The 25,209-nt window shown below is 55.9% G+C and overlaps 2 protein-coding genes across 2 annotated transcripts; one reads left to right on the top strand and one right to left on the bottom strand.

Moving 5' to 3' along the window:
• Window positions 1-5,179: 5,179 nt before the first annotated feature.
• ELOVL1 (ELOVL fatty acid elongase 1) lies at window positions 5,180-12,546 on the top strand. Its single transcript, XM_038766232.1, has 8 exons — window positions 5,180-5,304; window positions 10,802-10,864; window positions 11,051-11,241; window positions 11,410-11,490; window positions 11,566-11,622; window positions 11,703-11,808; window positions 11,908-12,044; window positions 12,230-12,546. The coding sequence occupies exons 2-8, from the start codon at window positions 10,819-10,821 to the stop codon at window positions 12,461-12,463; spliced, it is 852 nt and encodes a 283-aa protein (XP_038622160.1). The 5' UTR covers window positions 5,180-5,304; window positions 10,802-10,818; the 3' UTR covers window positions 12,464-12,546.
• Window positions 12,547-13,360: 814 nt separating this feature from the next.
• Window positions 13,361-23,368, bottom strand: CDC20 (cell division cycle 20). Its single transcript, XM_038766209.1, is given in 11 exon segments — window positions 13,361-13,563; window positions 14,901-15,018; window positions 15,102-15,227; window positions 15,321-15,549; window positions 15,657-15,751; window positions 17,198-17,394; window positions 17,578-17,706; window positions 17,865-17,961; window positions 18,208-18,353; window positions 23,079-23,190; window positions 23,192-23,368. Coding segments are annotated over 11 exon segments (1,497 nt in total). The 5' UTR covers window positions 23,261-23,368; the 3' UTR covers window positions 13,361-13,384.
• Window positions 23,369-25,209: the final 1,841 nt, after the last annotated feature.

The following is a 25,209-nucleotide window of genomic DNA, read 5'->3' on the forward strand; positions in this document are numbered from 1 at the left end:
AATGAATTACTCTATTTTACTTGTACATATTTACTATTCTATTTATTTTATTTTGTTAATACGTGTCGTTTTGTTTTCCATCTCCCCCTTCTAGACTGTGAGCCCGCTGTTGGGTAGCGACTGTCTCTATATGTTACCAACTTGTACTTCCCAAGCACTTAGTCCAGTGCTCTGCACACAGTAAGTGCTCAATAAATACGATTGAATGAATGAATGAATTACTCTATTTTACTTGTACATATTTACTATTCTATTTATTTTATTTTGTTAACACGTGTTGTTTTGTTGTCTGTCTCCCCCTTCTAGACTGTGAGCCCGCTATTGGGTAGGGACCGTCTCTATATGTTCATTCATTCATTCAGTCGTATTTATTGAGCGCTTAGTGTGTGCAGAGCACTGGACCAAGCGCTTGGGAAGTACAAGTTTGCAACATATGTTACAGGTTTATATGTTACAAGTTACAAGTAGCATATGTTACAAGTTTGCAACAATATGTTACCAACTTGTACTTCCCAAGCGCTGAGTCCCGTGCTCTGCACACAGTAAGTGCTCAATAAATACAACTGAATGAATGAATGAATGGAAAGGAGAGAGAAGGCTGGGCAGGGTGAGGCTGGGCGAAGGCCCAGGGTGGAGCGGGGTGATTAGATGATGGGGCGGCTGAGGACGTTGGCCAAGATGATCCAAGGAGGCCGATAGGGGAGGGCGCCGGGATGGCCAGGGAACAGCGACTAGGCCCGGCCCCCTGACACCATCTAATTCCCACCGGCGGAGGGTCCCGGGCTCCGGCCCTGACTCTTCTATGTACAGGGGTGGAGCCGGCCAGACGTGGAGGTTCTGTCTCCCAAGGATGAGCCGTGCCCACGGACTGTGTGAGCCCCGGAGCCGGAATCTCCAGCGGGCCGGGGGGCTGGGCGGCCATGTCATTCATTCATTCATTCAATCGTATTTACTGAGCGCTTACTGTGTGCAGAGCACTGGACTAAGCGCTTGGGAAGTCCAAGGCGGCCACATCTAGAGACGGTCCCTACCCGACAACGGGCTCACAGGCTAGAAGAGGGAGACAGACGACAAAACATGTGGACGGGTGTCAAGGCGTCAGAATAAATAGAAGTAAAGCTAGATGCACATCATTAACAAAATAAATAGTAAATATGGACAAGTAAAATAGAGTAATAAATCTGTACAAACATATACACAGGTGCTGTGGGGAGGGGAAGGAGGTAGGGCGGGTGGGATGGGGAGGAGGAGAGGAAAAAGGGGCTCTGTCTGGGAAGGCCTCCCGGAGGAGGTGAGCTCTAAGTAGGGCTTTGAAGGGAGGAAGAGAGCTAGCTTGGTGGATGTGCGGAGGGAGGGCATTCCGGGCCAGGGGGAGGATGTGGGCCGGGGGTCGACGGTGGGATGGGAGAGAACAAGGAACAGTGAGGAGGTTAGAGGTGGCAGAGGAGCGGAGGGTGCGGGCTGGGCTGGAGAAGAAGAGAAGGGAGGTGAGGGAGGAGGGGGCGAGAGGATGGACAGCCTTGAAGCCGAGAGTGAAGAGTTTTTGCTTGATGCGTAGGTTGACTGGTAGCCATATCAGAAAACCCCGAGAGAGACAGCCCAGGCCCTTCCTGGCCCCGGCTCTCCCCATCAGGCCTCCCCATCCTGTCGCTGACTCGTTACTTCCCTTTGGCCTAGCCCAGGTTCCCTCTGCCCCGGCCGGCGCATCCTGCCGTTGACCACTCCCGCAATATCCGTCCCAACCCTTTCCCTCTGACTCCCACCGGTCCAACCCTCGTCTCCTTGGCTCCGGCGGCCCGAGGGTTTTCCGAAGCCCTCTGACGCGGTCGGCCTAACCCCTGCGCCAGCCGAGGGGCCACGAGTAAAACCCGTGTGCTCCTCCGGCGCCCCTGCCCTCACTGCACCAGACCCTCTCATTCATTCGAGAAGCAGTGTGGCTCAGTGGAAAAAGCCTGGGCTTTGGAATCAGAGGTCATGGGTTCAAATCCCGGCTCCGCCAATTGTCAGCTGTGTGACTTTGGGCAAGTCACTTCACTTCTCTGGGCCTCAGTTCCCTCATCTGTAAAATGGGGCTTAAGACTGTGAGCCCCATGTGGGACAAACTGATCACCTTGTATCCCCCCAGCACTTCATTCAGTCATATTTACTGAGCGGTTACTGTGTGCGGAGCACTGTACTAAGCGCTTGGGAAGTACAAGTTGGCAACATATAGAGACGGTCCCTACCCAACAGTGGGCTCACAGTCTAGAAGGGGGAGAAGCACTTGGAACAGTGCTTTGCACATAGTAAGTGCTTAACAAATGCCATCATTATTATTATTATTATTATAGTAAGCGCTTAACAAATACCATCATTATTATTATTATTATTAATTCCATTGTATTATTGAGTGCTTACTGTGTGCAGAGTACTGTACTAAGTGCTTATACTCCACTCCTCTACCCGCCTTTTTGCCCGGTCCTAGTCCTCCAATGTAATCCGAAGAGTGCCCACGCCCCAGTCACTTTCCCGCCCCGAATCAATCAATCGTATTTATTGAGCGCTTACTGTGTGCAGAGCACTGTACTAAGTGCTTGGGAAGTCCAAGTTGGCAACATATAGAGACAGTCCCTACCCAACAGTGGGCTCACAGTCTAAAATTTGAATTTGAGAGGAATCCTGTCCTCCCTTCCCCTCAGCTGGAGCCCGAGCTACCACCGGGCCAACCCTACCCAACCCCTCAAGCTGGAGAGTCCAACTCACAGGGAGCTCCTCAATGGCCTGTGGAGGTCAAGCAGGATCATCATCAATCGTATTTATTGAGCGCTTACTGTGTGCAGAGCACTGTACTAAGCTCTTAGTACGGCTTAGCACACGGCTTTTACAGTCCAGGATAGGACGCGGATGACAGGCAGGCAGGTGGACTGAGGCAGGCAGCTCTGGAGACCTAACACATCCAAGGCCTTCAGAAATTAAGTCCCCATCTGGGGATCTTGGGGCCAGTACGGGACTGGGGGACTAGGCGGTCCTGTTTGGCGGGTGGCGCACCGGGTTCCCTTTTGCTTTTACCCCCTTAGAGGACCTATTTAGACTGTGCTTCTTGGGGGCCGGGGACTGTGTTAATTAATTAATTAATGATGGCATTTATTAAGCGCTTACTATGAGCAAAGCACTGTTCTGAGCGCTGAGGAGGTTACAAGGTGATCAGGTTGTCCCACGGAGGGCTCACAGTCTTAATCCCCGTTTTACAGATGAGGTAACTGAGGTACAGACATGTTAAATAATAATAATAATCATGATGGTATTTGTTAAGCGCTTACTATGTGCGAAGCACCGTTCTAAGCACTGGGGGGGATACAAGGTGATCAGGCTGTCCCATGTGGGGCTCACAGTCTGAATCCCCATTTTACAGATGAGGGAACTGGGGCACAGAGCATTCATTCATTCATTCATTCAATCGTATTTATTGAGCACTTACTGTGTGCAGAGCACTGTACTAAGCGCTTGGGAAGTACAAGTCGGCAACATCTAGAGACAGTCCCTATCCAACAGTGGGCTTACAGTCTGCAGTTAAATGACTTGCCCAGTGTCACATAGCAGACAATTGGCAGAGCCAAGATTTGAACTCATGACCTCTGACTCTGAAGCCCAGGCTCTTTCCACTGAGCCACACTGTATCTGACCTGATTACCCTGTATGTCCTCCCACTCATAGTACAGCACTTGGCACGCAGGGGGCTCTTAACAAATAGGAACTGTGGGGTGTCTGGTCCAGGGTCAGGCATCCGAAGAGCACAACGGGACCCCAAAGAGAAGCCCCAGGAGCCCCGGGGCTACGTAGCTCAGTGGAAAGAGCCCAGGCTTGGGAGCCAGAGGTCATGGGTTCTCATCCTGGCTTCGCTACTTTCATTCATTCATTCAATCGTATTTATTGAGCGCTTACTGTGTGCAGAGCACTAGACTAAGCGCTTGGGAAGTACAAGTTGGCAACATATAGAGACGGTCCCTACCCAACAACGGGCTCACAGTCTAGAAGGGGGAGACAGACAACAAAACAAGATATATTAACAAAATAAAAGAAAAAGAATAGTAAATATGTACTTAGCTGTGCGACTTTGGGCAAGTCACTCCTCTTCTCTGGGCCTCAGTTCCCTCATCTGGAAAATGGGGATGAAGACTGGGAGCCCCCTATGGGACAGCCTGATCACCTTGGATCCCCCCAGTGCTTAGAACGGTGCTTTGCACATAGTAAGCGCTTAACAAATGCCATCATTATTATTATTACTATTATTACTAGGCGCTTGGGAAGTACAAGTTGGCAACATTTGTCAGCTGGGTGACTTTGGGCAAGTCACTTCACTTCTCTGGGCCTCAGTTCCCTCATCTGGAAAATGGGGATGAAGACTGGGAGCCCCCCGTGGGACAACCCGATCACCTTGGATCCCCCCAGCGCTTAGAACTGGGGCTCCCAGTCTTCATCCCCATCCCCGTGGGACAACCTGATCACCTGGGATCTCCCCAGCGCTTAGAACTGGGGCTCCCAGTCTTCATCCCCATCCCCGTGGGATCACCTTGGATCCCCCCAGTGCTTAGAACTGGGGCTCTCAGTCTTCATCCCCATTTTCCAGACGAGGGAACTGAGGCCCAGGGAAGTGAAGTGACTTGCCCAAAGTCGCCCAGCTGACCAATGTCGCCAGCTTGTATTACCCAAGCGCTTAGTAATAATAATAATAATGATGGCATTTGTTAAGCGCTTACTATGCTCAAGCACTGTTCTAGGGGCAACGGCCCCAGCTGAAAGGAGCTGGGCTGTTAACCGTCCTGGCCCTTCTAGACTGTGAGCCCACTGTTGGGTGGGGACCGTCTCTATCTGTTGCCAACTTGTACCTCCCAAGCGCTTAGTACAGTGCTCTGCACACAGTAAAAGCTCAATCAATCCGATTGATTGATGATTGATTGATTGATTGGCCCTTGTGAGGATCCGGAATGCCAGCTGTGGGGGCCTTAGGGGGGGTGAGAGGCCGGGCCGTCCGGAGCGGGCCAGGGCGGATTGGGTGTGCTTCCTGCCTCGGAATCCCGCCCCGTCCCGTCCCCAGCTCGGCCCAGGCCCAATCAGCACTGCCCCTCGCCCTGCCAGCCCATTCCCATTCCTCCTCCTCCTCCTCCTCCTCCTCTTCTCCCCTCCCCCTGGGTGACAGAAAGTCTGCTGAGCAGATGAGGAAGTGGCAGCCGGCGGCCCCAGGGACTGTTGGCCAGCCCCTGCCCCTCGGCCCCGCTGCCCATCCGCTTGCCCCGCTGCTCCATCGAGCCTGACGCTCCCTCCGGGGTGAGTCCCATTTTTTCCCATTTTTTCCCATTTCCCCCCCCGCTCCTCTCCACGTGCCGGGAAGGGGAGGCGTGGGGGGCGAGGAGGAGGAGGAAGGGACGAGCCTGCGGGCTCGGCTCCCCGCGAAGGCCCGGGCCCTGCCCAGCCGTGCCCAGCCTTGCCCAGCCTCCGGGAGCAGGCCCCGACTCCCTCGGGCCCGGTCGGATGGGGAGGTGGGGGGCGGCATCCCGACTGGGACCCGCCCTCCCCGGAGGGCCCGGAGGTTGGCACCGATGGGCACCGCCGATGGGCCCCGGGAGAGAGGGGGAGGCCCCGAGTGCCCAGCCGGGAAGTCGGGGCGAGGCCGCCGGAGCTCTGGACTGCAGGATGGGGGGCACCGCCCTGGGCTCTGACTCTGTATGGGTGGAAGGGCGAGGGGGGAGAGTGTGACCACTCTGGGCTACACTCCTGTAATTTGTATACCCGCTCTGGTCCTCGGGTGCCCATATGTGAACGTCTGCCCCTTCTGGACCCCGGGCATCAGGTCCGCATGTGAATGGTTGCCCACCCTGGGCGGCGGGAGCCTCTTCTGTGTGGGACTGTGTGCCCTCCCTGGGCCCTGGGCACCTGTTCTGCATGTGAGTGTATGCCCATCCTGGACTCTGTGTTTGGGTCAGGCCTGTGTGAGGGTCAGCAGATGGGGCAGAGCAGCCACGAGGGCCCAGAAGTGGCTCTTCCTCCCTTCCCTTTCTGGAACCCCCCCTGAGGCCAGAAGGCCCGAATCTATTCCTCCCTATCAGCCTTGACCTTGTACGGTCCCACCCAGGGGAAATCTGCATACAAAGGGGGCTTGGCCCGGGGTCCCTGTGGAGGGCACAGAGGGGGAGGGGGTGTGGTGGGATGGGCTGGGAGGGGAGGAAAGGAATGACTGAGGGCTGAAAGGCGGGGGAGAGTGGGGGATGGGATGAGGAATGGGGGGGGAAATGAGCCGGCTGATGGGAAAACGGGGAGTTGGAGGACCAGGAGGATGATTGGGTGGTTAGATGAATAATAATAATAATAATGGCATTTATTAAGCGCTTACTATGTGCCAAGCACTGTTCTAAGCGCTGGGGAGCTACAAGGTGATCAGGTTGTCCCACGGGGGGCTCACAGTCAACCCCCATTTTACAGATGAGGTAACTGAGGCCCAGAGAAGTTAAGTGACTAGCCCGAGGTCACACAGCTGACAGTTGGCGGAGTCGGGATTTGAACCCACGACCACTGACTCCAAAGCCCGGGCTCTTTCCACTGAGCCACGCTGCTTCTGAAGTGTGGGACCATCCGAAGAGGCCTGGGGAGGGCAGAACTAAAGGCCATCTCTCTGCCCTCTATAACCTGGCATCCTCCCCGGGTCCCCTGGCACACCCACCTCCTGTCCCAGAACCAGAAGTCCAGGCCCAGGCCAGGACAGGAAGGGCCCAGGTCCACTGGGCCCCGGCTCGGGATTCCCGCCTCATAGCCTCCGGCCTCCGCCCCAGCCCGCTGGTGGGCTCTTGGACTCCTGGCCAGGAAGCCATGAGGCAGCGGCTCAAGGAGGCCGGAACTCCACCATCCCCAGCTGGGTCCCATCCTGCCCAACCCTATTGTATTAGTAATAATAATAATAATGCCAATTCTTAAGCGCTTACTATGTGCAAAGCACTGTTCTAAGCTCTGGAGAGGTTACAAGGTGATAAGGTTGTCCCAGAGGGGGCTCACAGTTTTCATCCTCATTTTCCAGATGAGGGAACTGAGGCACAGAGAAGTTAAGTGACTTTCCCAAAGTCACACAGCTGACATGTGGCAGAGCCGGGATTTGAACCCGTGACCTTTGACTCCAAAGCCCGGGCTCTTTCCACTGAGCCTATTGTACCCTGTCAAGCGCTTAGTACAGTGCTCTGCACAGACAGTAAGCCCTCGATAAATCCAGTAGAATGAATGAAAAAGGATAGAGCTCTGGGAGCTGGAGGGGCCCAGGGGACCGACGGGCTTGGCTGGCTCCCAGCACCTCGTCCCGGCTCTTGTCTTGATCTCCATCCTAGCTCTCTCTTCCCGCCCTTTGGATGCTCTGCCCTTTAACCCTGCTCCTCTCCCCCGCCTGCTTCCGGGCTTCTCCTGTGTCCAGGGGGTGGGAGTTGGCCAGAGAGGGACGGACTTGGGGAGAGGGGGACGGGAGAGGAGACCGTCTGCCCTCCTGGCACCCAGGTGCCAGGGGAGGGTCAGTCCCTGGTATCCAAGACCGCCCCCCAGCCCAGTAGCCCAGGACCTGGATGTTGCTTGCCCTTCTTCCTCCTCATTCCCCGGGGGTAGTCTGAGGGGGAAACCGAGAGCCAGAGCCTGGGGAGCCGTGTCTGTTCCGCCCCTTCCCACGGTGCAGTGCTCTGCACACAGTAAGCGCTCAATAAATATGATCGATTGATTGGGCAGGCCGTCTGGAGAAGTTGCTGGCTCCGTTTTCCCCGCCCGCTTAAGCGCTTAGTACAGTGCTCTGCACAAAGTAAGCGCTCAATAAATACGATTGATTGATTGATTGATTCTCCCCAGAATGTGGCCCAAGCAGATTATCCAACTGGTCCTTTCCCTCGACCACCCTGTCCTGAATCCCTCACTGCTTCTATCTCCATTCTGAGGCCATCTCCCCCAGGGCAGAGCCGGCCGGCTGCAGTGGGTTTGGGACGGGAGGAGGATGGCCCCAACTGGAGTTGGATGCCTATGGGCAGAAGCTGGAGTCTGGTGTCCCCGGGGCAGGAGCTGGGTATATGGCATCCTGGCATTAACTAGGCTTCAAGGACGTAGCAAATATGCCATTAGCCCAGGACCCAAGCCTCCTTTCCCAATCCTCACAGGTGTGGAAGCCACTCCCCTCCTTGCCCTTCCTCCTCTGCTTCCTCCCCCCCCCCCCCAAGTCTCTCCTCCCTCGCCTTCCGCTTCCTCCTCTCCTTGCTGCTGCCTTGCTCTGCCCTCCCCATTCCTGGTGGCTGGGTGACCTGTGACCTGGATCCGCCCTGCGCGGGCGGAGGGAGGAGCCCGTGCCCGATCGAGTCAGACAGGTGGAGCGGCTGGGGCAGGAAGCATCCCCAAAGCAGGGAAAGGAGGGGACTGGAGAGGAGAGGAGAGGTGAGCCGGCAGAGCGGGCTCAACCCAGCAGAAACTTGTCTCGAGCAGGTAGGGAGAGGCAAGGGGCTGGGATTGGGAGCTCAGTGGTGGAGAAGTGATGGGGGCGGCAGGAGGGGGGAGCCACCCGGGAAGCAAAAGGCGGGAGAGGAGAGCGGGGGGCAGGTGGAGCAGAGGAGCGACAGCAGCAGTTCCCGCACAAGTGGGAAGCTGCAGGAAGACTCATGCCCCCTCTTGACACGGACCAAGAAACTTGGGAGAGAATGGAGAGGGAAGATGGGCCGGAGATAGGGGTGGACGGGGACCGAGGATAGAGGAAAGGGGCAGGAGATCAGGAAGTGGGGACAGCAGGGTCGGGGGAGCGTTGAGAAACTGGGGGTTGAGGAGCTGGGAGATCTGAGGGGGGTGGTGAGACAGGGATTTGATCATTGGGGTTGGGGGGGGAGGCGACGGCGGGCCCAGTGTCCGCAGCCGCGTCCGTTCCAGGCGAAGCCTGGGACCCGTCTGGTCCCGGGCCCTCCCCCGGGCCTGGCGGTGGCCACCCCTGCTCTAAGGCTGCTGCCAAGAGGGGTACATCAAGGGAGCCTCAGGCTGGAGTGGCCCAACCCAAGTCCAGGGTCCAGGGAGCCCCATAGATCCGGGGAGAGCGAGCAAGGGGCTGCTGGCTGGGGGCAGCAGGGAGAAGTCCACGGGGGGAGGTTCTCCAGTGGGACAGACAGACGGAGGGAGGGAAGGAGGCAGGCTAGGGCCCAGACTGGCCTGGGACTGTGGTGTCTCTCCTCAAGGGGCCTTTGTGGGAGAAGGGCAGGGGGTCACAGGGCAGGATTTAGAACCCCGCGGGAGCAGGGGGCAGCCAAATGTGGGGCCTGGAGGAAGAAGGTTTGGTGCTCAGTGGGGTGGGTGGCGAGGACAGAGGTCTCAAGTCTCAGACAAGTCAGGAAATGCCCTCCCCGAGCCACGTTCTTCCTACATCCTTCTCCCTCTAATCTCACCAGACCCCCTCATCTCGTCTCCTTCTTTCTAGTCATTCATTCAATCGTATTTATTGAGCGCTTACTGTGTGCAGAGCACTGTACTAAGCGCTTGGGAAGTCCAAGTCGGCAACATCTAGAGACGGTCCCTACCGGACAATGGGCTCACAGTCTAGAAGGGGGAGATGGACAACAAAACAAAACATGTAGACAGGTGTCAGAGTCGTCAGAACAAATAGAATTAAAGCTAGGTGCATGTCATTAACAAAATAAATAGAATAGTAAATATGTACAAGTAAAATAAACAGAGCAATAAATCTGTACAAATATATACACAAGTGTTGTGGGGAGGGGAAGGAGGTAGGGCTGGGGGAATGGGGAGGAGGAGAGGAAAAAGGGGGCTCGGTCTGGGAAGGCCTCCCGGAGGAGGTGAGCTCTCAGTTGGGTTTTGAAGGGAGGAAGAGAGCTAGCTTGGCGGATGTGCGGAGGGAGGGCATTCCGGGCCAGGGGAAGGACGTGGGCCGGGGACTGACGGCGGGACAGGTGAGAATGAGACCCAGTGAGGAGGTTAGCGGCCGCAGAGGAGTGGAGGGTGCGGGCTGGGCTGGAGAAGGAAAGAAGGGAGGTGAGGTAGGAAGGGGCGTGGGGATGGACAGCCTTGAAGCCCAGGGTGAGGAGTTTCTGCCTGATGCGCAGATTGATTGGTAGCCACTGGAGATTTTTGAGGAGGGGAGTGACATGCCCAGAGCGTTTCTGGACAAAGATAATCCGGGTAGCAGCAGGAAGTATGGATTGAAGTGGGGAGAGACACGAGGATGGGAGATCAGAGAGAAGGCTGATGCAGTAGTCCAGACGGGATAGGATGAGAGCTTGAATGAGCAGGGTAGCGGTATGGATGGAGAGGAAAGGGCGGCTCTTGGCAATATTGCGGAGGTGAGACCGGCAGGTTTTGGTGACGGATTGGATGTGTGGGGTGAACGAGAGAGCGGAGTCGAGGATGACACCAGGGTCGCGGGCTTGTGAGAGAGCGGAGTCGAGGATGACACCAAGGTCGCGGGCCTGTGAGACGGGAAGGATGGTAGTGCCGTCTACGGTGACGGGAAAGTCAGGGAGAGGGCATGTGTCTTGCCACTCCTGAGGCCGACTTAGCTGACCCCTCCCTTGGAACCAGTGCCCTTTCTGACTGGTCTGATGCCCCAGAGACTCTTAGACCATCAGGTCCCACAGACCGCTCAGATGGGTATCCCCTTCCCCCCACCCCCAAGTTCAGGACGTTCTGGAGCCTCCGTGCCCTCTCCCGCTTTCCACTTCCTGAAGAGGCCCGTGTCCTTGGGGCAGCAGGGGCGGGAGGGACCTGAGGCCAGGATACCGGAGGGGCCGGCTCGTTGGATAACCCCTTTCCTCTCTCACAGACCCACCCCCAGTCAGGATGGAGGCCATTGTGACCATGTTCCAGGAACTGATCAAGATGGGAGGTGAGATCTCATTGGTCGTGACCCCAACATTGTTTTCCCCTGGCCCCCCGAACCCAGGGTTTCCCGTGCCCCATGTCCCCACCCGCCGACCCCTGAATTCAGTGTTTCTCCCTGCCACCCCCATGCGTCTCCCCAGTTCAGGGTTACCCCGGGATGGGCTTCCTCAACTCCTACCTGTCTCCCCAGACCCCCGAATCCAGGATTACCCCCTGATGGGGTCCCCACTGCTCATGACCTCCATCCTGCTCACCTACGTCTACTTCGTGCTGTCCCTCGGGCCCCGCCTCATGGCTAACCGCAAACCCTTCCAGCTGCGGGGCTTCATGATTGTCTACAACTTCACTCTGGTGGCCTTCTCCCTCTACATTGTCTATGAGGTGCGGGGGGATCGGGTTGGATCCGGTGGGCGGGGGAAGCCCAGGGAGGAGACCGGCTGACCCCCGCCGTCCGTGTCCCTGCCCGTGGCCAGTGTGGGTTTGGGGAGGTGGAAGGAAGGGACGGTCTAGGCGTGGACTGAACCGGGCCGAGTCCCTGCTTCCCTCCAGTTCCTGATGTCCGGCTGGCTGGGCAGCTACACGTGGCGCTGCGACCCTGTGGATTATTCCCACAGCCCCGAGGCCTTACGGGTGAGTGGGGGACAGGGATGTCGGGGAGGGAGGGCGGGGGACCCGAGGGCAGGGCCGACTCTTATCTGCTTGCAGATGGTGCGAGTGGCCTGGCTCTTCCTCTTCTCCAAATTCATTGAGCTCATAGACACGGTGAGTGAGGTGGAAGGAGTGGGGTGCCGGGGGGACGGCAGCGGGCGGGTCCGTGACGGCTAGCTCCCCCCGCCCTCCAGGTTATCTTCATTCTGCGGAAGAAGGACGGACAGGTGACCTTCCTCCACGTCTTCCACCACTCCGTGCTGCCCTGGAGCTGGTGGTGGGGCATCAGTATTGCTCCAGGTGAGGCTGGGGGGGGGGGCCCTGCTGGAGTGGGCTTTGAGGGGGGCCCAACTGCGACCTCTGACCCCTGACTTATGCCTCGTGTCCCCCGTTCCTCAGGCGGTATGGGATCCTTCCACGCCATGGTGAACTCCATGGTCCACGTGGTCATGTACCTGTACTACGGCTTGGCCGCCCTCGGGCCCGTAGCCCAGCGTTTCCTCTGGTGGAAGAAGCACATGACGGCCATCCAGCTGGTGAGGGGGTCAAGGGGGAGGGCCCGGGGGAGAGGGCGGCACAGACGGGGGGCCTCGGGATGAGCCGGCCCCCTCACCTTCCCCGGCTCCGTGGGGCGGGGGAGGTGGCCTCTCCTCCTTGCAGCGGTGGCCCCCGTCCCCTGCCCGCACTGAAGCCCCTCCTCGTCCATCCCCCCCACCCCCAGGTCCAGTTCGTGCTGGTCTCCTTGCACATCTCTCAGTACTACTTCATGCCCCGCTGCGGCTACCAGTACCCCCTCATCATTCACCTCATCTGGATTTACGGCACCGTCTTCTTTCTCCTCTTCTCCAACTTCTGGTATCACTCCTACACCAAAGGCAAGCGGCTTCCGCGGACCGCCGCCGCCACCGCCACGCACAACGGGGCCGCCTGTGGGGCCAAGGTCAAGGCCAACTGAGCGGGCGGCCCTCCCCCCCGCCCCGGGACCCCCGGCCGTGTGCCTACCACCCCAAGTGCCTCAGGACTGCACCCGCCGGTGGTCATGCCAGCTCGGCCCCTGCACCGGGCAGGGGCCCGCTTCAAGGTCCGGGCCCCCACCGGCCGGCGTCCAGGCGGCCCGGCGTGGGCTGCGAGCCCGGGGCCGCATTCCCGGCTAGGGCTTGGCGGGCGCGGGCCCCTCCCGCCCCACTCCCGCCTCCGGCCGCCGTGGGACCCGTGCCTTCTTTCCGCCCGCTGGGCCAGGGGGAGCATCGCCTTCTGGCCCCCTTCCTTCTGCCCCCGAGGCTGCTGCCCTGCTTGGTGCCACCCCTGCCCCGTCCCGAGTGGGGAGGGGCGCCCGGTCTCTCCTGCACGGGCAGGGCTGGGGTCGGACTAGTTCACACTACCCTCTCCTCCCACGCCACCGGGCTGTTACCAAACTTGAATTCTGTCCTCAGTGGCGGGTTCGGCAATAATTACCTTCAGCCTCCAGGTGCACCCCCCCACCCCCCAATCCCTTTTCTCACCGACCCCCATCCCCCCCACCCCACACACTCTGGGGGCAGGCCCCTCCCAGGCCCACACTGCCGCCGCCCTTCTCTGCCCCTGGACCAAAGCAGGGCCAGGCCAAAGACTGGGGGCGGGGCGGGCTGGGGTCGCTCACGCCAAGTCTCAAATAAAGTGAGCAAAGAACAAGGTGCCGGCTCAGCCTCCACGTCTGGGGTTGGCGGGGGGGAAGACTCTCCCCGCCTCCACGGGAATCCTTGCTGGGACCGCGGCGGCAGGAGCCAGAGGGGAGGGGGTCCAGTTGGACAGACAGATGGACGATTCTTTATTAGAACAACACAAGAGCTGACCCCCCCCCACCCCTGCCCCTTCCCCCACCGCGGCCCCGCTGGGTTCAGCGGATTCCCCGGTGGATGAGGCTGCTCTTGGCGGCCCCCGCCTTCTCCCGCTCCCGCCGGCGGGCGGGGTCCAGCTCGAAGCAGCGCCACAGGCGCAGCGTCTCGTCCGCCGCCGCCGAAGCCACCGTGGCCCCGTCGGGGCTGGTGGTGAGGCTCAGGACCCGGGCCGTGTGACCTGGGCACGGGCAAAGACAAGGGAACGGCCCGGTCGTGAGAAGAACCGGGCTGCGCGGGGGACGCGCTCGCCCTGCGCCAGCCGCTGGGGTTGGGCACGGTCCCAGTCCCACGTGGGGCTACTAGACTCCACCCCCGTTTTACAGACGAGGAGACTGAGGCCCAAAAGGCAAGTGACTTATTAGAACCCAAGTCTTGACGAGTCTCGGGCCCACACGCTATCCCCTAAGCCACAATGCTCGCTGGTAATAATAATGATGGCATTTGTCAAGCGCTTACTATGTGCCAAGCACTGTTTTAAGCACTGTATAATAATGATGGCATTTGTTATGCGCTTACTATGTGCCAAGCACTGTTTTAAGCACTGTATAATAATGATGGCATTTGTTATGCGCTTACTATGTGCCAAGCACTGTTTTAAGCGCTGTACAATAATGATGGCATTTGTTATGCGCTTACTATGTGCCAAGCACCGTTTTAAGCGCTGTATAATAATGGCATTTGTTATGCGCTTACTATGTGCCAAGCACTGTTTTAAGCGCTGTACAATAATGATGGCATTTGTTATGCACTTACTATGTGCCAAGCACCGTTTTAAGCGCTGTATAATAATGGCATTTGTTATGCGCTTACTATGTGCCAAGCACCGTTTTAAGCGCTGTATAATAATGATGGCATTTGTTATCCACTTACTATGTGCCAAGCACTGTTTTAAGTGCTGTATAATAATGATGGCATTTGTCAAGCGCTTACCATGTGCCAAGCACTGTTTTAAGTGCTGTATAATAATGATGGCATTTGTTAAGCGCTTACTCTGTGCCAAGCACTGTTCTAAGCACTAGGGCGGATACAAGGTCATCAGGTTGTCCCACTTAGGGGTCTCTGTCCCCATTGTACAGATGAGGTAACTGAGGCCCAGAGAAGTGAAGTGACTTGCCCGAACTCACACAGCTGAAAATTGGCGGAGCTGGGATTTGAACCCATGACCTCTGACTCCAAAGCCCGGGCTCTCTCTGTTGAGCCATGCTGCTTCTCAATAATAATGGCATTTATTAAGCGCTTACTATGTGCAAAGCACCGTTCTAAGCAAGCGCTGGGGAGGTTACAAGGTGATCAGGATGTCCCACGGGGGGGGGGCTCACAGTCTTCCCATTTTCCAGATGAGGGAACTGAGGCAGGGAGAAGTGAAGTGACTTGCCCAGAGTCACACAGCTGACAATGGGTGGAGCCGGGATTTGAACCCATGGCCTCTGACTCCAAAGCCCGTGTTCTTCCCACTGAGCCACGCTGCTCCTGGCCCCCTTGACCTCTGACCCCCGCCCGCCCAGCCCCACTCACCTTTGAGCTCAGCCACCTTGGTCATGGTCGGATACTTCCAGATGACCAGCTGGTTCTGGGCAAAGCCGTGACCGGAGATGAGCTCCTTGTAGTGTGAAGACCAGAGGATGGAACACACCTGGGGGAGGCGAAGGGGGGCGTAACTGGAGGGGGCACGGGCCGGGCGCGGGGCTGAGGTGGGGGGCACGGGCGATCCGTTACCTGGGAATGGGCATCCACCGCACTCAAGCAGGCCCCGGAACAGACATTCCAGATGCGGATGTGCCGGTCGCTGGTGCCCCCGCCCGTGGCCAAGACGTTGGACTGCCAGGGGCACCAGGCTACAGCCTAGCGGGAAGGGCGAAGGGCGTCAGGGGGTGGGGATGGTCCCAGTTGGGCTCTCGGTAGCCCCACTCCCGCCCCTCCCGTCCCCCCCATCACCTTGACAGCTCCCTGATGCTGGGTGAGGGTCTGCAGCGGTGCTCTGCCCCCATCCCCGGGGGCGCCCGCCCAGACGTTCACCAGGTTGTCGTTGCCGCCGCTGGCCAAGTGCCGGCCGTCGGGGGCCCAGCGCAAGCCGCACACCTCCTGGCTGTGGCCGCTGAGCGTGGCCACGTGGTGCTCGGCCACCCGCACGTCGTGGTGATGGATGTGCCCGGAACGGGACCCGCTGGGAGCCGCCCGAGGGGACGGGAAGCGGTCAGTGCCCGCCTGCGCCCGCCAGCCGTCCCCCCAACCGCCCCCAGCCCGGCCCCCAACCCGGCCCAGTCCGGTCACCTGGACAGGATGTAGCTGTTCCAGCTGAGGGCCCCAACACGGGCCGCGTGGCTGCTCATGTTGCGAAGCCGTTTCTGCTGCTGTACGTCCCACAGCTTGGGGAGGGATGGTGGGGGAGAAGAGGGATAAAGTCACAGGTCAGCATTCCCAACCCGATCCCGGGACTCCGGCGTCGCCCCGTCACCCGTCAGGACTGATGCGCTGTTGTGGGAGCGGCAGCCAAGGGGGATGGACTCGATTGCATGCCCCCTGGGCACGGTGCACTGTACTGAGCGCTGAGGAAAACACATAACCACAAGGAGCCCACTCCCAGGCCGCAGGGTGCTTTCACACTAACAGGGGTGACGGACGTCTACGTAGGTCCACGTAAAACGGGCCGAAAGACTGCCGAACGCACAACGGAATAAGCATCTAATACATAAAGGGCCGAGGATGGGTATCGAGACCAATCGGTCGATGATATTCCTTCAACGCTTACCGTGGGCCGAGCACCGTACTAGGCTAAGCTTGGGAGACGATGATCCAGTTGAACTAAGGACACATTCTGTGCCCACGGGGAGCCTACAGTCTCAGTTCGCAGGCTCATTGATGGATTTATACAACTTGGGCAGCTGGGATCCCATCGGGGTGAAAGTGAGAGGCGGATCTGAATACAGGGGAAGCCGGGGGCTGTGAGATGTAGGGGAGGGAGTTCTGAGGTGGGGGAACAGTCAGGAGGAGCTGAGAGGGAGGTACTGCCAGTTAAGAGGAAAGGTGGAGAAAGTGAGTCGGGGGGCCCAGAGGGAGCTTTGAATACAGAGGGTCGCGGGCAGCCAGGAGGGGGTTTGGAGGAGAGGAGAGATGGGTGCAAGGCAGAATGAGATGGAGTTTCTGAGAGCAAAATACCCTGCCTTTAGGGGGGCAGGCAGACAGAAACGGCTTGCAAACTGGGGGGGGCCGGAGGAGAAACAAGGCTCTCAAGGGTGGGCGCGCAGACCGGTCAGGATCCAAGGCCTGAATGATTCCATGTTTAGACTGTGAGCCCCACGTGGGACCGGGACCGGGTCCACCCCGATCAACTTCTAGCTACCTCAGAGCTGAGGACGGCGCTTGGCACGGGATGGGCGCTTAGATACCACACTTCTACCAGGGTGCCCCAGGACCTAATCCTCCCCACTGGCTCCGGAAGCACCCTCTCCCCTGAGATGACATTAGGCAATCAGCAATGAACGGATCCAGGATTTGGGGGGACGGGGGTGTGTGGTTCCCCTGTCAGTTTGGATCATGTTTTCAAGTCGGATGACCTCACGGCCCTTAACGTATCATGGCCAAGGTGCTGAAAACGCTGACCCCTTTGCCAGCAGTTAAAATCTTAGGATTCGAGTCTCGCCTCAACGTCCAAGAGAGGAAATAAACCGTGCCCGTCTTTACACGGGCCCCGAGGAAGACGCGGGGAGGCTCTGAGACCCAACCGGCGGGGCTGTGGCAGAGAAGGATGGGAGCCGCCGTCGCCGCCGCCGTGCCCGTCGTCCAGGGCGGCTCCTTTCCCATCCCACACCCACCTGGACCTCGGCGTTGCTGGTGCCCACGGCCAGGTAGTTGCCCTCGCGGATCCAGGCGACCGAAGAGACGTAGTCCCCCGGCTGCTCCATCTGCAGCAGCTGCAGGATGTCCCCCGAGCCGGCGCTCCACAGATACACGCAGTTGTCCAGCGCCACGGCCAGCACGTTCTGCCCACTCCAATCCACTAGGTTCAGGTCTGCCGACGACCAGGAGGGGAGGGTCACCCTCCGGCGCCGGCAACCCGGGAGCCTTCCGTCCCGCCAACGGCGCCGACCCCGGGGAGGCCCGGCCCGTGGGGCTGCCCGGGGGCACACACGATCACCCCCGGAGATCCCCAAAGCCCCGTCCACCCGCCTTCCCGCCAGGGGTGCTCCCTCACAGAAGTCATTGCGGATCTCGGGAGCATCCAGAATACGCTCCGGCATGGAGGGGATGTATCTGCCTGTCTTCCGGCTGGAGCCGGGGGTGGTCTTCTGGCTGTACAGCACCTTCAGGTTGTTCTGGTAACCTAGGAGACGTCACCGGGTGGTGGGAAGGAGTCACCTCCTCCGTCACCCGGGCCTCGAGCAGGAGCGGGGGCAACGGTGGGTCGCGTCACCCATCCCCGGGACCCCGGGGATGGGGGGGGGGGGGGCTTGGCCAGCGAGGGTCCCCGCCGAACCTCACCCTCAGGGGCGTTCTGGGCCTTTCCGCTGAGCCGCAGGATCTTGGCCTCTTCCACGTCGAAGCCGTTGAGGTTCAGGGCCCAGGCCTTCTGCAGCTCCTGGGGATGCAGCGCGTCACACACACAACCCTCCACGCAGAGGGGATCCCCCCGGCGGCGCCTCCCCGGGCCTCCTCCATCAATCAACCAATCAGTCGTATTTATTGAGCGCTTACTATGTGCAGAGCACTGTACTAAGCGCTTGGGAAGTACAAACTGGCAACATATAGAGACAGTCCCTACCCAACAGTGGGCTCACAGTCTAAAAGGGGGAGACTCCATCCCTCCACCTGCCCCCGGCCGCACCTTCTTGGTGGGGGACTGGTCGTCGGGCTGGTTCTCCTTGCTCAGGAGGAAGCTGGCCACCTCCATCTGGGCGGCGCTCCGCTGGGGGATGTAGCGGTCGGCTCCGGCCTTGGGCGGGGTGGTCTGGGCCTTGGACGAAGTCTTGCCTGGGGGAAGAGTGCGGGGGGGTCACGGCCCGGGGCTCCTCCCCGCCCCGCCCCACCCTCAACCCCTTCACCGCGGGGCGAGCCGGGCCTAAGCTAACCCCCAGACGGGTTTTAATGCCGGCTCTGCCGCTTATCAGCTGTGTGACTTTGGGCAAGTCACTTCACTTCCCTGGGCCTCAGTTAGCCCATCTGTAATATCTCATCCGCTTGGAGAAGCGGCGTGGCTCAGTGGAAAGAGCCCGGGCTTGGGAGTCAGGATGTGGGTTCTAATCCCGGCTCCCCCGCATGTCTGCTGTGTGACCTCGGGCGAGTCACTTCACTTCTCGGAGCCTCAGTTACCTCGGCCGTAAAATGGGGATTGAGACTGGGACAACGTGATCACCTTGTATCCCTCCCCAGCGCTTAGAACGGTGCTTTGCACATAGTAAGCGCTTAACAAACACGATCATTAATTAATATGGACATTAAGACTGGGAGCTCTACGTGGGACAACCTTTTATCTCCCCCAGCACTTAGAACAGTGCTTGGCACATAGCAAGTGCTTAATAAATGCCATCATTATTAACTTCTCTGGGCCTCAGTTCCCTCATCTGTAAAATGGGGGTGGAGACTGTGAGCCCCCCTGATTAGCTTGTAACCCCCCCCCCAGCACTTAGAACAGTGCTTGGCACATAGCATGTGCTTAATAAATGCCATCATTATTCTCCACCTTCAAAGCATTACTAAGATCACTTAGTAAGGGCTTAGCACATAGAAAGCACTTAAACACCATTATTATTATTATCATTATATTAACTTCTCTGGGCCTCAGTTTCCTCCTGTGTAAGATGGGGATGGAGACTGAGCCCCACGAGGGACCACCTGAACACCTTGTATCCCCCCCCAGCGCTTAGAGCAGTGCTGGGCACCTAGTAAGCGCTAACCATTCTATTTATTTTGTTAATATGTTTTGTTTTGTCGTCTGTCTCCCCCTTCTAATAATAATAATACCATTTATTAAGCGCTTACCATGTGCAAAGCACCGTTCTAAGCACTGGGGAGGTTACAAGGTGATCAGGTTGTCCCACGGGGGGGCTCACAGTCTTCATCCCCATTTCACAGATGAGGGAACTGAGGCCCAGAGAAGTGATGTGACTTGCCCAAAGTCACACAGCTGACAAGTGGTGGAGCCGGAATTTGAATTCACGACCTCTGACTCCAAAGCCTGGGCTCTTTCCACTGAGCCACGCTGCATCTTCTAGACTGTGAGCCCGCTGTTGGGGAGGGGCCGTCTCTAGATCTTGCCAACTTGGACTTCCCAAGCGCTTAGTCCAGTGCTCTGCACACAGTAATAATAATAATGATAATAGCACTTATTAAGCGCTTACTATGTGCAAAGCGGTGTTCTAAGCGCTGGGGTAGATACAAGGTAATCAAGTTGTCCCACGTGGGGCTCACAGACTTAATCCCCATTTCCCAGATGAGGGAACTGAGGCCCAGAGAAGTGAAATGACTTGCCCAAAGTCACACAGCTGACAAGTGGCGGAGCCGGGATTTGAACCCATGAGTTCTGACTCCAAATCCCGGGCTCTTTCCATTCATTCATTCATTCATTTATTCATTCAATCGTATTTATTGAGCGCTTACTGGGTGCAGAACACTGTACTAAGCGCTTGGGAAGTCCAAGTTGGCAACATGTAGAGACGGCCCCTACCCAACAGTGGGCTCACAGTCTAGAAGGAGGAGACAGAGAACAAAAAAAAAACATATTAACAAAATAAAATAAACAGAATAAATATGTACAAATAAAATAGAGTAATAATTCCATACAAACATATATAATACATATATATAGGTGCTGTGGGGAGGGGAAGGAGGTAAGGCGGGCGGGATGGGGAGGGGGAGGATATTATTATTCTCATATTAACTTCTTTGGGCCTCAGAACAGTGCTTTGCACATAGTAAGCGCTTAACAAATACCATCATCATTATTATTATTATTTCCTGCTATGTAAGATGGGGATGGAGACTGAGCCCCACGAGGGACTACCTGATCACCTTGTATCCCCCCGCAGAGCTTAGATCAGTGCTGGCCACCTAGTAAGCGCTTACCATTCTATTGATTTTATTTTGTTAGTACGTTTTGTTTCGTTGTCTGTCTCCCCCTTCTAGACTGTGAGCCCGCATGGGCTCTGGAGTCAGAGGTCAGGGGTTCAAATCCCGGCTCCACCAATTGTCAGCTGTGTGACTTTGGGCAAGTCACTTCACTTCTCTGGGCCTCAGTTCCCTCATCTGTAAAATGGGGATAAAGACTGTGAGCCCCCCGTGGGACAACCTGATAACCTTGTAACCTCCCCAGCGCTTAGAACGGTGCTTTGCACATAGTAAGCGCTTAATAAATGCCATTATTATTAATAAATACGATTGAATGAATATTACTCTATTTATTTATTACTCTATTTACTTATTTTATTTGTACATATTCTATTTATTTTATTTTGTTAATATGTTTTGTTTTGTTCTCTGTCTCCCCCTTCTAGACTGCGAGTCCGCTGTTGGGTAGGGACCATCTCTCTATGTTGCCAACTAGGACTTCCCAAGCGCTTAGTCCAGTGCTCTCACACAGTAAGCGCTTAATAAATGCCATTACTATTATTAATAAATACGACAATGACTGAACCATCACTCTCCATCATCATCAATCGTATTTATTGAGCGCTTACTGTGTGCAGAGAGCACTGTGCTAAGCCCTTGGGAAGTACAAATTGGCAACATATAGAGACAGTCCCGACCCAACAGTGGGCTCACAGTCGAAAAGGGGGAGACAGAGAACAAACCCAAACATACTAACAAAATAAAATAAATAGAATAGATATGTACAAGTAAAATAAATAGAGTAATAAATACGTATATACATATATATAGGTGCTGTGGGGAAGGGAAGGAGGTAAGATCGGGGGGATGGAGAGGGGGACGAGGGGGAGAGGAAGGAAGGGGCTGAGTGTGGGAAGGCCTCCTGGAGGAGGTGAGCTCTCAGTAGGGTCTTGAAGGGAGGAAGAGAGGGAGCTTGGTGGATGGGCAGAGGGAGGGCATTCCAGGCAAGGGGGAGGACGTGGGCCGGGGGTCGATGGCGGGACAGGCGAGAACGAGGTACGGTGAGGAGATTAGCACCAGGGGAGCGGGCTGGGCTGGAGAAGGAGAGAAGGGAGGTGAGGTAGGAGGGGGCGAGGGGATGGACAGCCTTGAAGCTGAGGGTGAGGAGTTTCTGTCTGATGCGCAGATTGATTGGTAGCCACTGGAGATTTTTGAGGAGGGGAGTGACATGCCCAGAGCGTTTCTGGACAAAGATAATCCGGGCAGCAGCATGAAGTATGGATTGAAGTGGAGAGAGACACGAGGATGGGAGATCAGAGAGAGGGCTGATGCGGTAGTCCAGACGGGATAGGATGAGAGCTTGAACGAGCAGGGTAGCGGTATGGATTTATTTGCCCTCCCTTTGCCCATTGCCCTCCCTCTGCCCATCCGCCAAGCTAGCTCTCTTCCTCCCTTCAAGGCCCTACTGAGAGCTCACCTCCTCCAGGAGGCCTTCCCAGACTGAGCCCCTTCCTTCCTCTCCCCCTTGTCCCCCTCTCCATCCCCCCATCTTACCTCCTTCCCTTCCCCACAGCGCCTGTATATATGTATATACGGTTGTACATATTTATTACCCTATTTATTTATTTATTTATTTTACTTGTACATATCTATCCTATTTATTTTATTTTGTTGGTATGTTTGGTTCTGTTCTCTGTCTCCCCCTTTTAGACTGTGAGCCCACTGTCGGGTAGGGACCGTCTCTCTGTGTTGCCACTTTGTACTTCCCAAGCGCTTGGTACAGTGCTCTGCACACAGTAAGCGCTCAATAAATGCGATTGACGATGACGGAGAGGCAAGGGCGGATCTTGGCGATGTGCAACATAGTAAGCGCTTAAGCAGCGTGAGCTACAGAAGCAGCGTGGCTCAGTGGAAAGAGCACGGGCTTTGGAGTCAGAGGTCACGGGTTCGTATCCCGACTCCGCCACATGTCTGCTGTGTGACCTTGGGCAAGTCGCTTAACTTCTCTGAGCCTCAGTTACCTCGTCTGTAAAATGGGGATTAAGACTGTGAGCCCCACGTGGGCCAACCTGATCACTTTGTATCCCCCCCAAGCGCTTAGAACAGTGCTTTGCACATAGTAAGCGCTTAATCAATCAATCAATCAATCAATCGTATTTATTGAGCGCTTCCTATGTGCAGAGCACTGTACTAAGCGCTTGGGAAGTACAAATTGGCAACACATGGAGACAGTCCCTACCCAACAGTGGGCTCACAGTCTAAAAGGGGGAGACAGAGAACAGAATCAAACATACCAACAAAATAAAATAAATAGGATAGAAATGTACAAGTAAAATAAATAAATAAATAGAGTAATAAATATGCACAACCATATATACATATTTACAGGTGCTGTGGGGAAGGGAAGGAGGTAAGATGGGGGGATGGAGGGGGGGGAGAGGAAGGAAGGGGCTCAGTCTGGGAAGGCCTCCTGGAGGAGGTGAGCTCTCAGCAGGGCCTTGAAGGGAGGAAGAGAGCTAGCTTGGCGGAGGGGCAGAGGGAGTTGGTATTAACAAATACCAACATCATTATTATTATTATTATTATTAATAAAGACGACTGAATGAGTGAGCCACCACTCTCCCTCCAATCCACGCGGCCGTGGCGACTGACCCGGGGTGCGTCGGGGGGTCTTGCTGGCGCTGTGGGTGCGGTTGTTGGCCCGCATGGGCGACGGGGTGGGGCCGGGGGGCTCCTTGGCCTTGCGCTGCCACCGGGCGGGGGGGCGCGTTGGCGATGGGGGTGTCCAGCCGCAGCAGCGAGTGCAGGTCACTCTCGAAGCCGAACTGCGCCATGACGGGGGGGGGTCGGGGGGTCGTCGCGGGGGTCGCCCCGGGGGTCCTCAGCCGGCCGAGGCCTAGCCAAGGGACGAGCGGTGCCGGCGGCCCACCCGCCGCCTCCCGCCTCGCGCTCCGATTGGCTAATTCAAGCCCCAACGGTCGCCGCCGCGGAGTACTTCCGGTCTGGAGGGACGGACTTCCGGTGGGAGGGATGGCCAAGGATGCTCCCAACTCTCGCGAGAGCTCGGCCGGGGCCTACCCCCCCCCCCAGCCCCACCCCAAGGGCCTCGCGTATATTCGCCCGAGTTTAACCCCCTGCTGACTTTATTCGTGATTCAGCCGGATTTATCGAGCGCTTACTGTGTGCAGAGCACTGGACTAAGCGCTTGGCCACTACAACTTATTAGCATTAGGATCATTATCATTAGCCTGTATATATGTTTGTACATATTTATTACTCTATTTATTTATTTTACTCGTACATATCTATTCTATTTATTTTATTTCGTTAGTATGTTTGGTTTGTTCTGTGTCTCCCCCTTTTAGACTGTGAGCCCACTGTTGGGTAGGGACTGTCCTTCAAGGCCCTGCTGAGAGCTCACCTCCTCCAGGAGGCCTTCCCACACTCAGCCCCTTCCTTCCTCTCCCCCTCGTCCCCCTCTCCATCCCCCCCATCTTACCTCCTTCCCTTCCCCACAGCACCTGTATATATGTATAGATGTTTGTACATATTTTTTACTCTATTTATTTTATTTGTACATATCTATTCTATTTATTTTATTTTGTTAGTATGTTTGGTTTTGTTCTCTGTCTCCCCCTTTTAGACTGTGAGCCCACTGTCGGGTAGGGACTGTCTCTATATGTTGCCAATTTGTACTTCCCAAGCGCTTAGTACAGTGCTCTGCACATAGTAAGCGCTCAATAAATACGATTGATGATGATGATGATGATGTTGGGTAGGGACTGCCCTTCAAGGCCCTGCTGAGAGCTCACCTCCTCCAGGAGGCCTTCCCAGACTGAGCCCCTTCCTTCCTCTCCCCCCCCTTCCCCCTCTCCATCCCCCCATCTTACCTCCTTCCCTTCCCCACAGCACCTGTATATATGGATATATGTTTGTACATATTTATTACTCTATTTATTTTACTTGTACATATCTATTCTATTTATTTTATTTTGTTAGTATGTTTGGTTTTGTTCTCTGTCTCCCCCTTTTAGGCTGTGAGCCCACTGTTGGGTAGGGACTGTCTCTATTTGTTGCCAATTTGTACTTCCCAAGCGCTTAGTACAGTGCTCTGCACATAGTAAGTGCTCAATAAATACGATTGATGATGATGATGATAATGATGATTGAGCGCTTACTGTGTGCAGAGCACTGGACTAAGCGCTTGGCAAGTACAAGTTATTATGATCATTATCATTAGTCATTCATTCAATCATACTTATTGAGCGCTTACTGTGTGCAGAACACTGGACTAAGCGCTTGGGAAGTACAAGTTATTGCCATTATGATCATTATTATTATTCATTCATTCAATCGTATTTATCAAGCGCTTACTGCGTGCAGAGCACTGGACCAAGCGCTTGGCAAGTACAAGTTATTATCATTATTCACTCATTCAATCGTATTTATTGAGCACTTACTGTGTGCAGAGCACTGGACTAAGCGCTTGGCAAGTACAAGTTATCAATCAATCGTATTTATTGAGCGCTTACTGTGTGCAGGGCACTGTACTAAGCGCTTGGGAAGTACAAGTTGGCAACATATAAAGACAGTCCCTACCCAACAGTGGGCTCACAGTCTAAAAGGGGGAGACAGAGAACAAAACCAAACATACTAACAAAATAAAATAAATAGAATAGATATGTACAAGTAAAATAAATAAATAAATAAATAGAATAATAAATATGTAATAGAGTAATAAATATCATTATCATTATTGTCGTTATTCATTCATTCAAATTTA

The sequence above is a fragment of the Tachyglossus aculeatus genome, chromosome 24 (genome assembly GCF_015852505.1).
Source record: "Tachyglossus aculeatus isolate mTacAcu1 chromosome 24, mTacAcu1.pri, whole genome shotgun sequence".
Classification (NCBI taxonomy): Eukaryota; Metazoa; Chordata; class Mammalia; order Monotremata; family Tachyglossidae; genus Tachyglossus; species Tachyglossus aculeatus.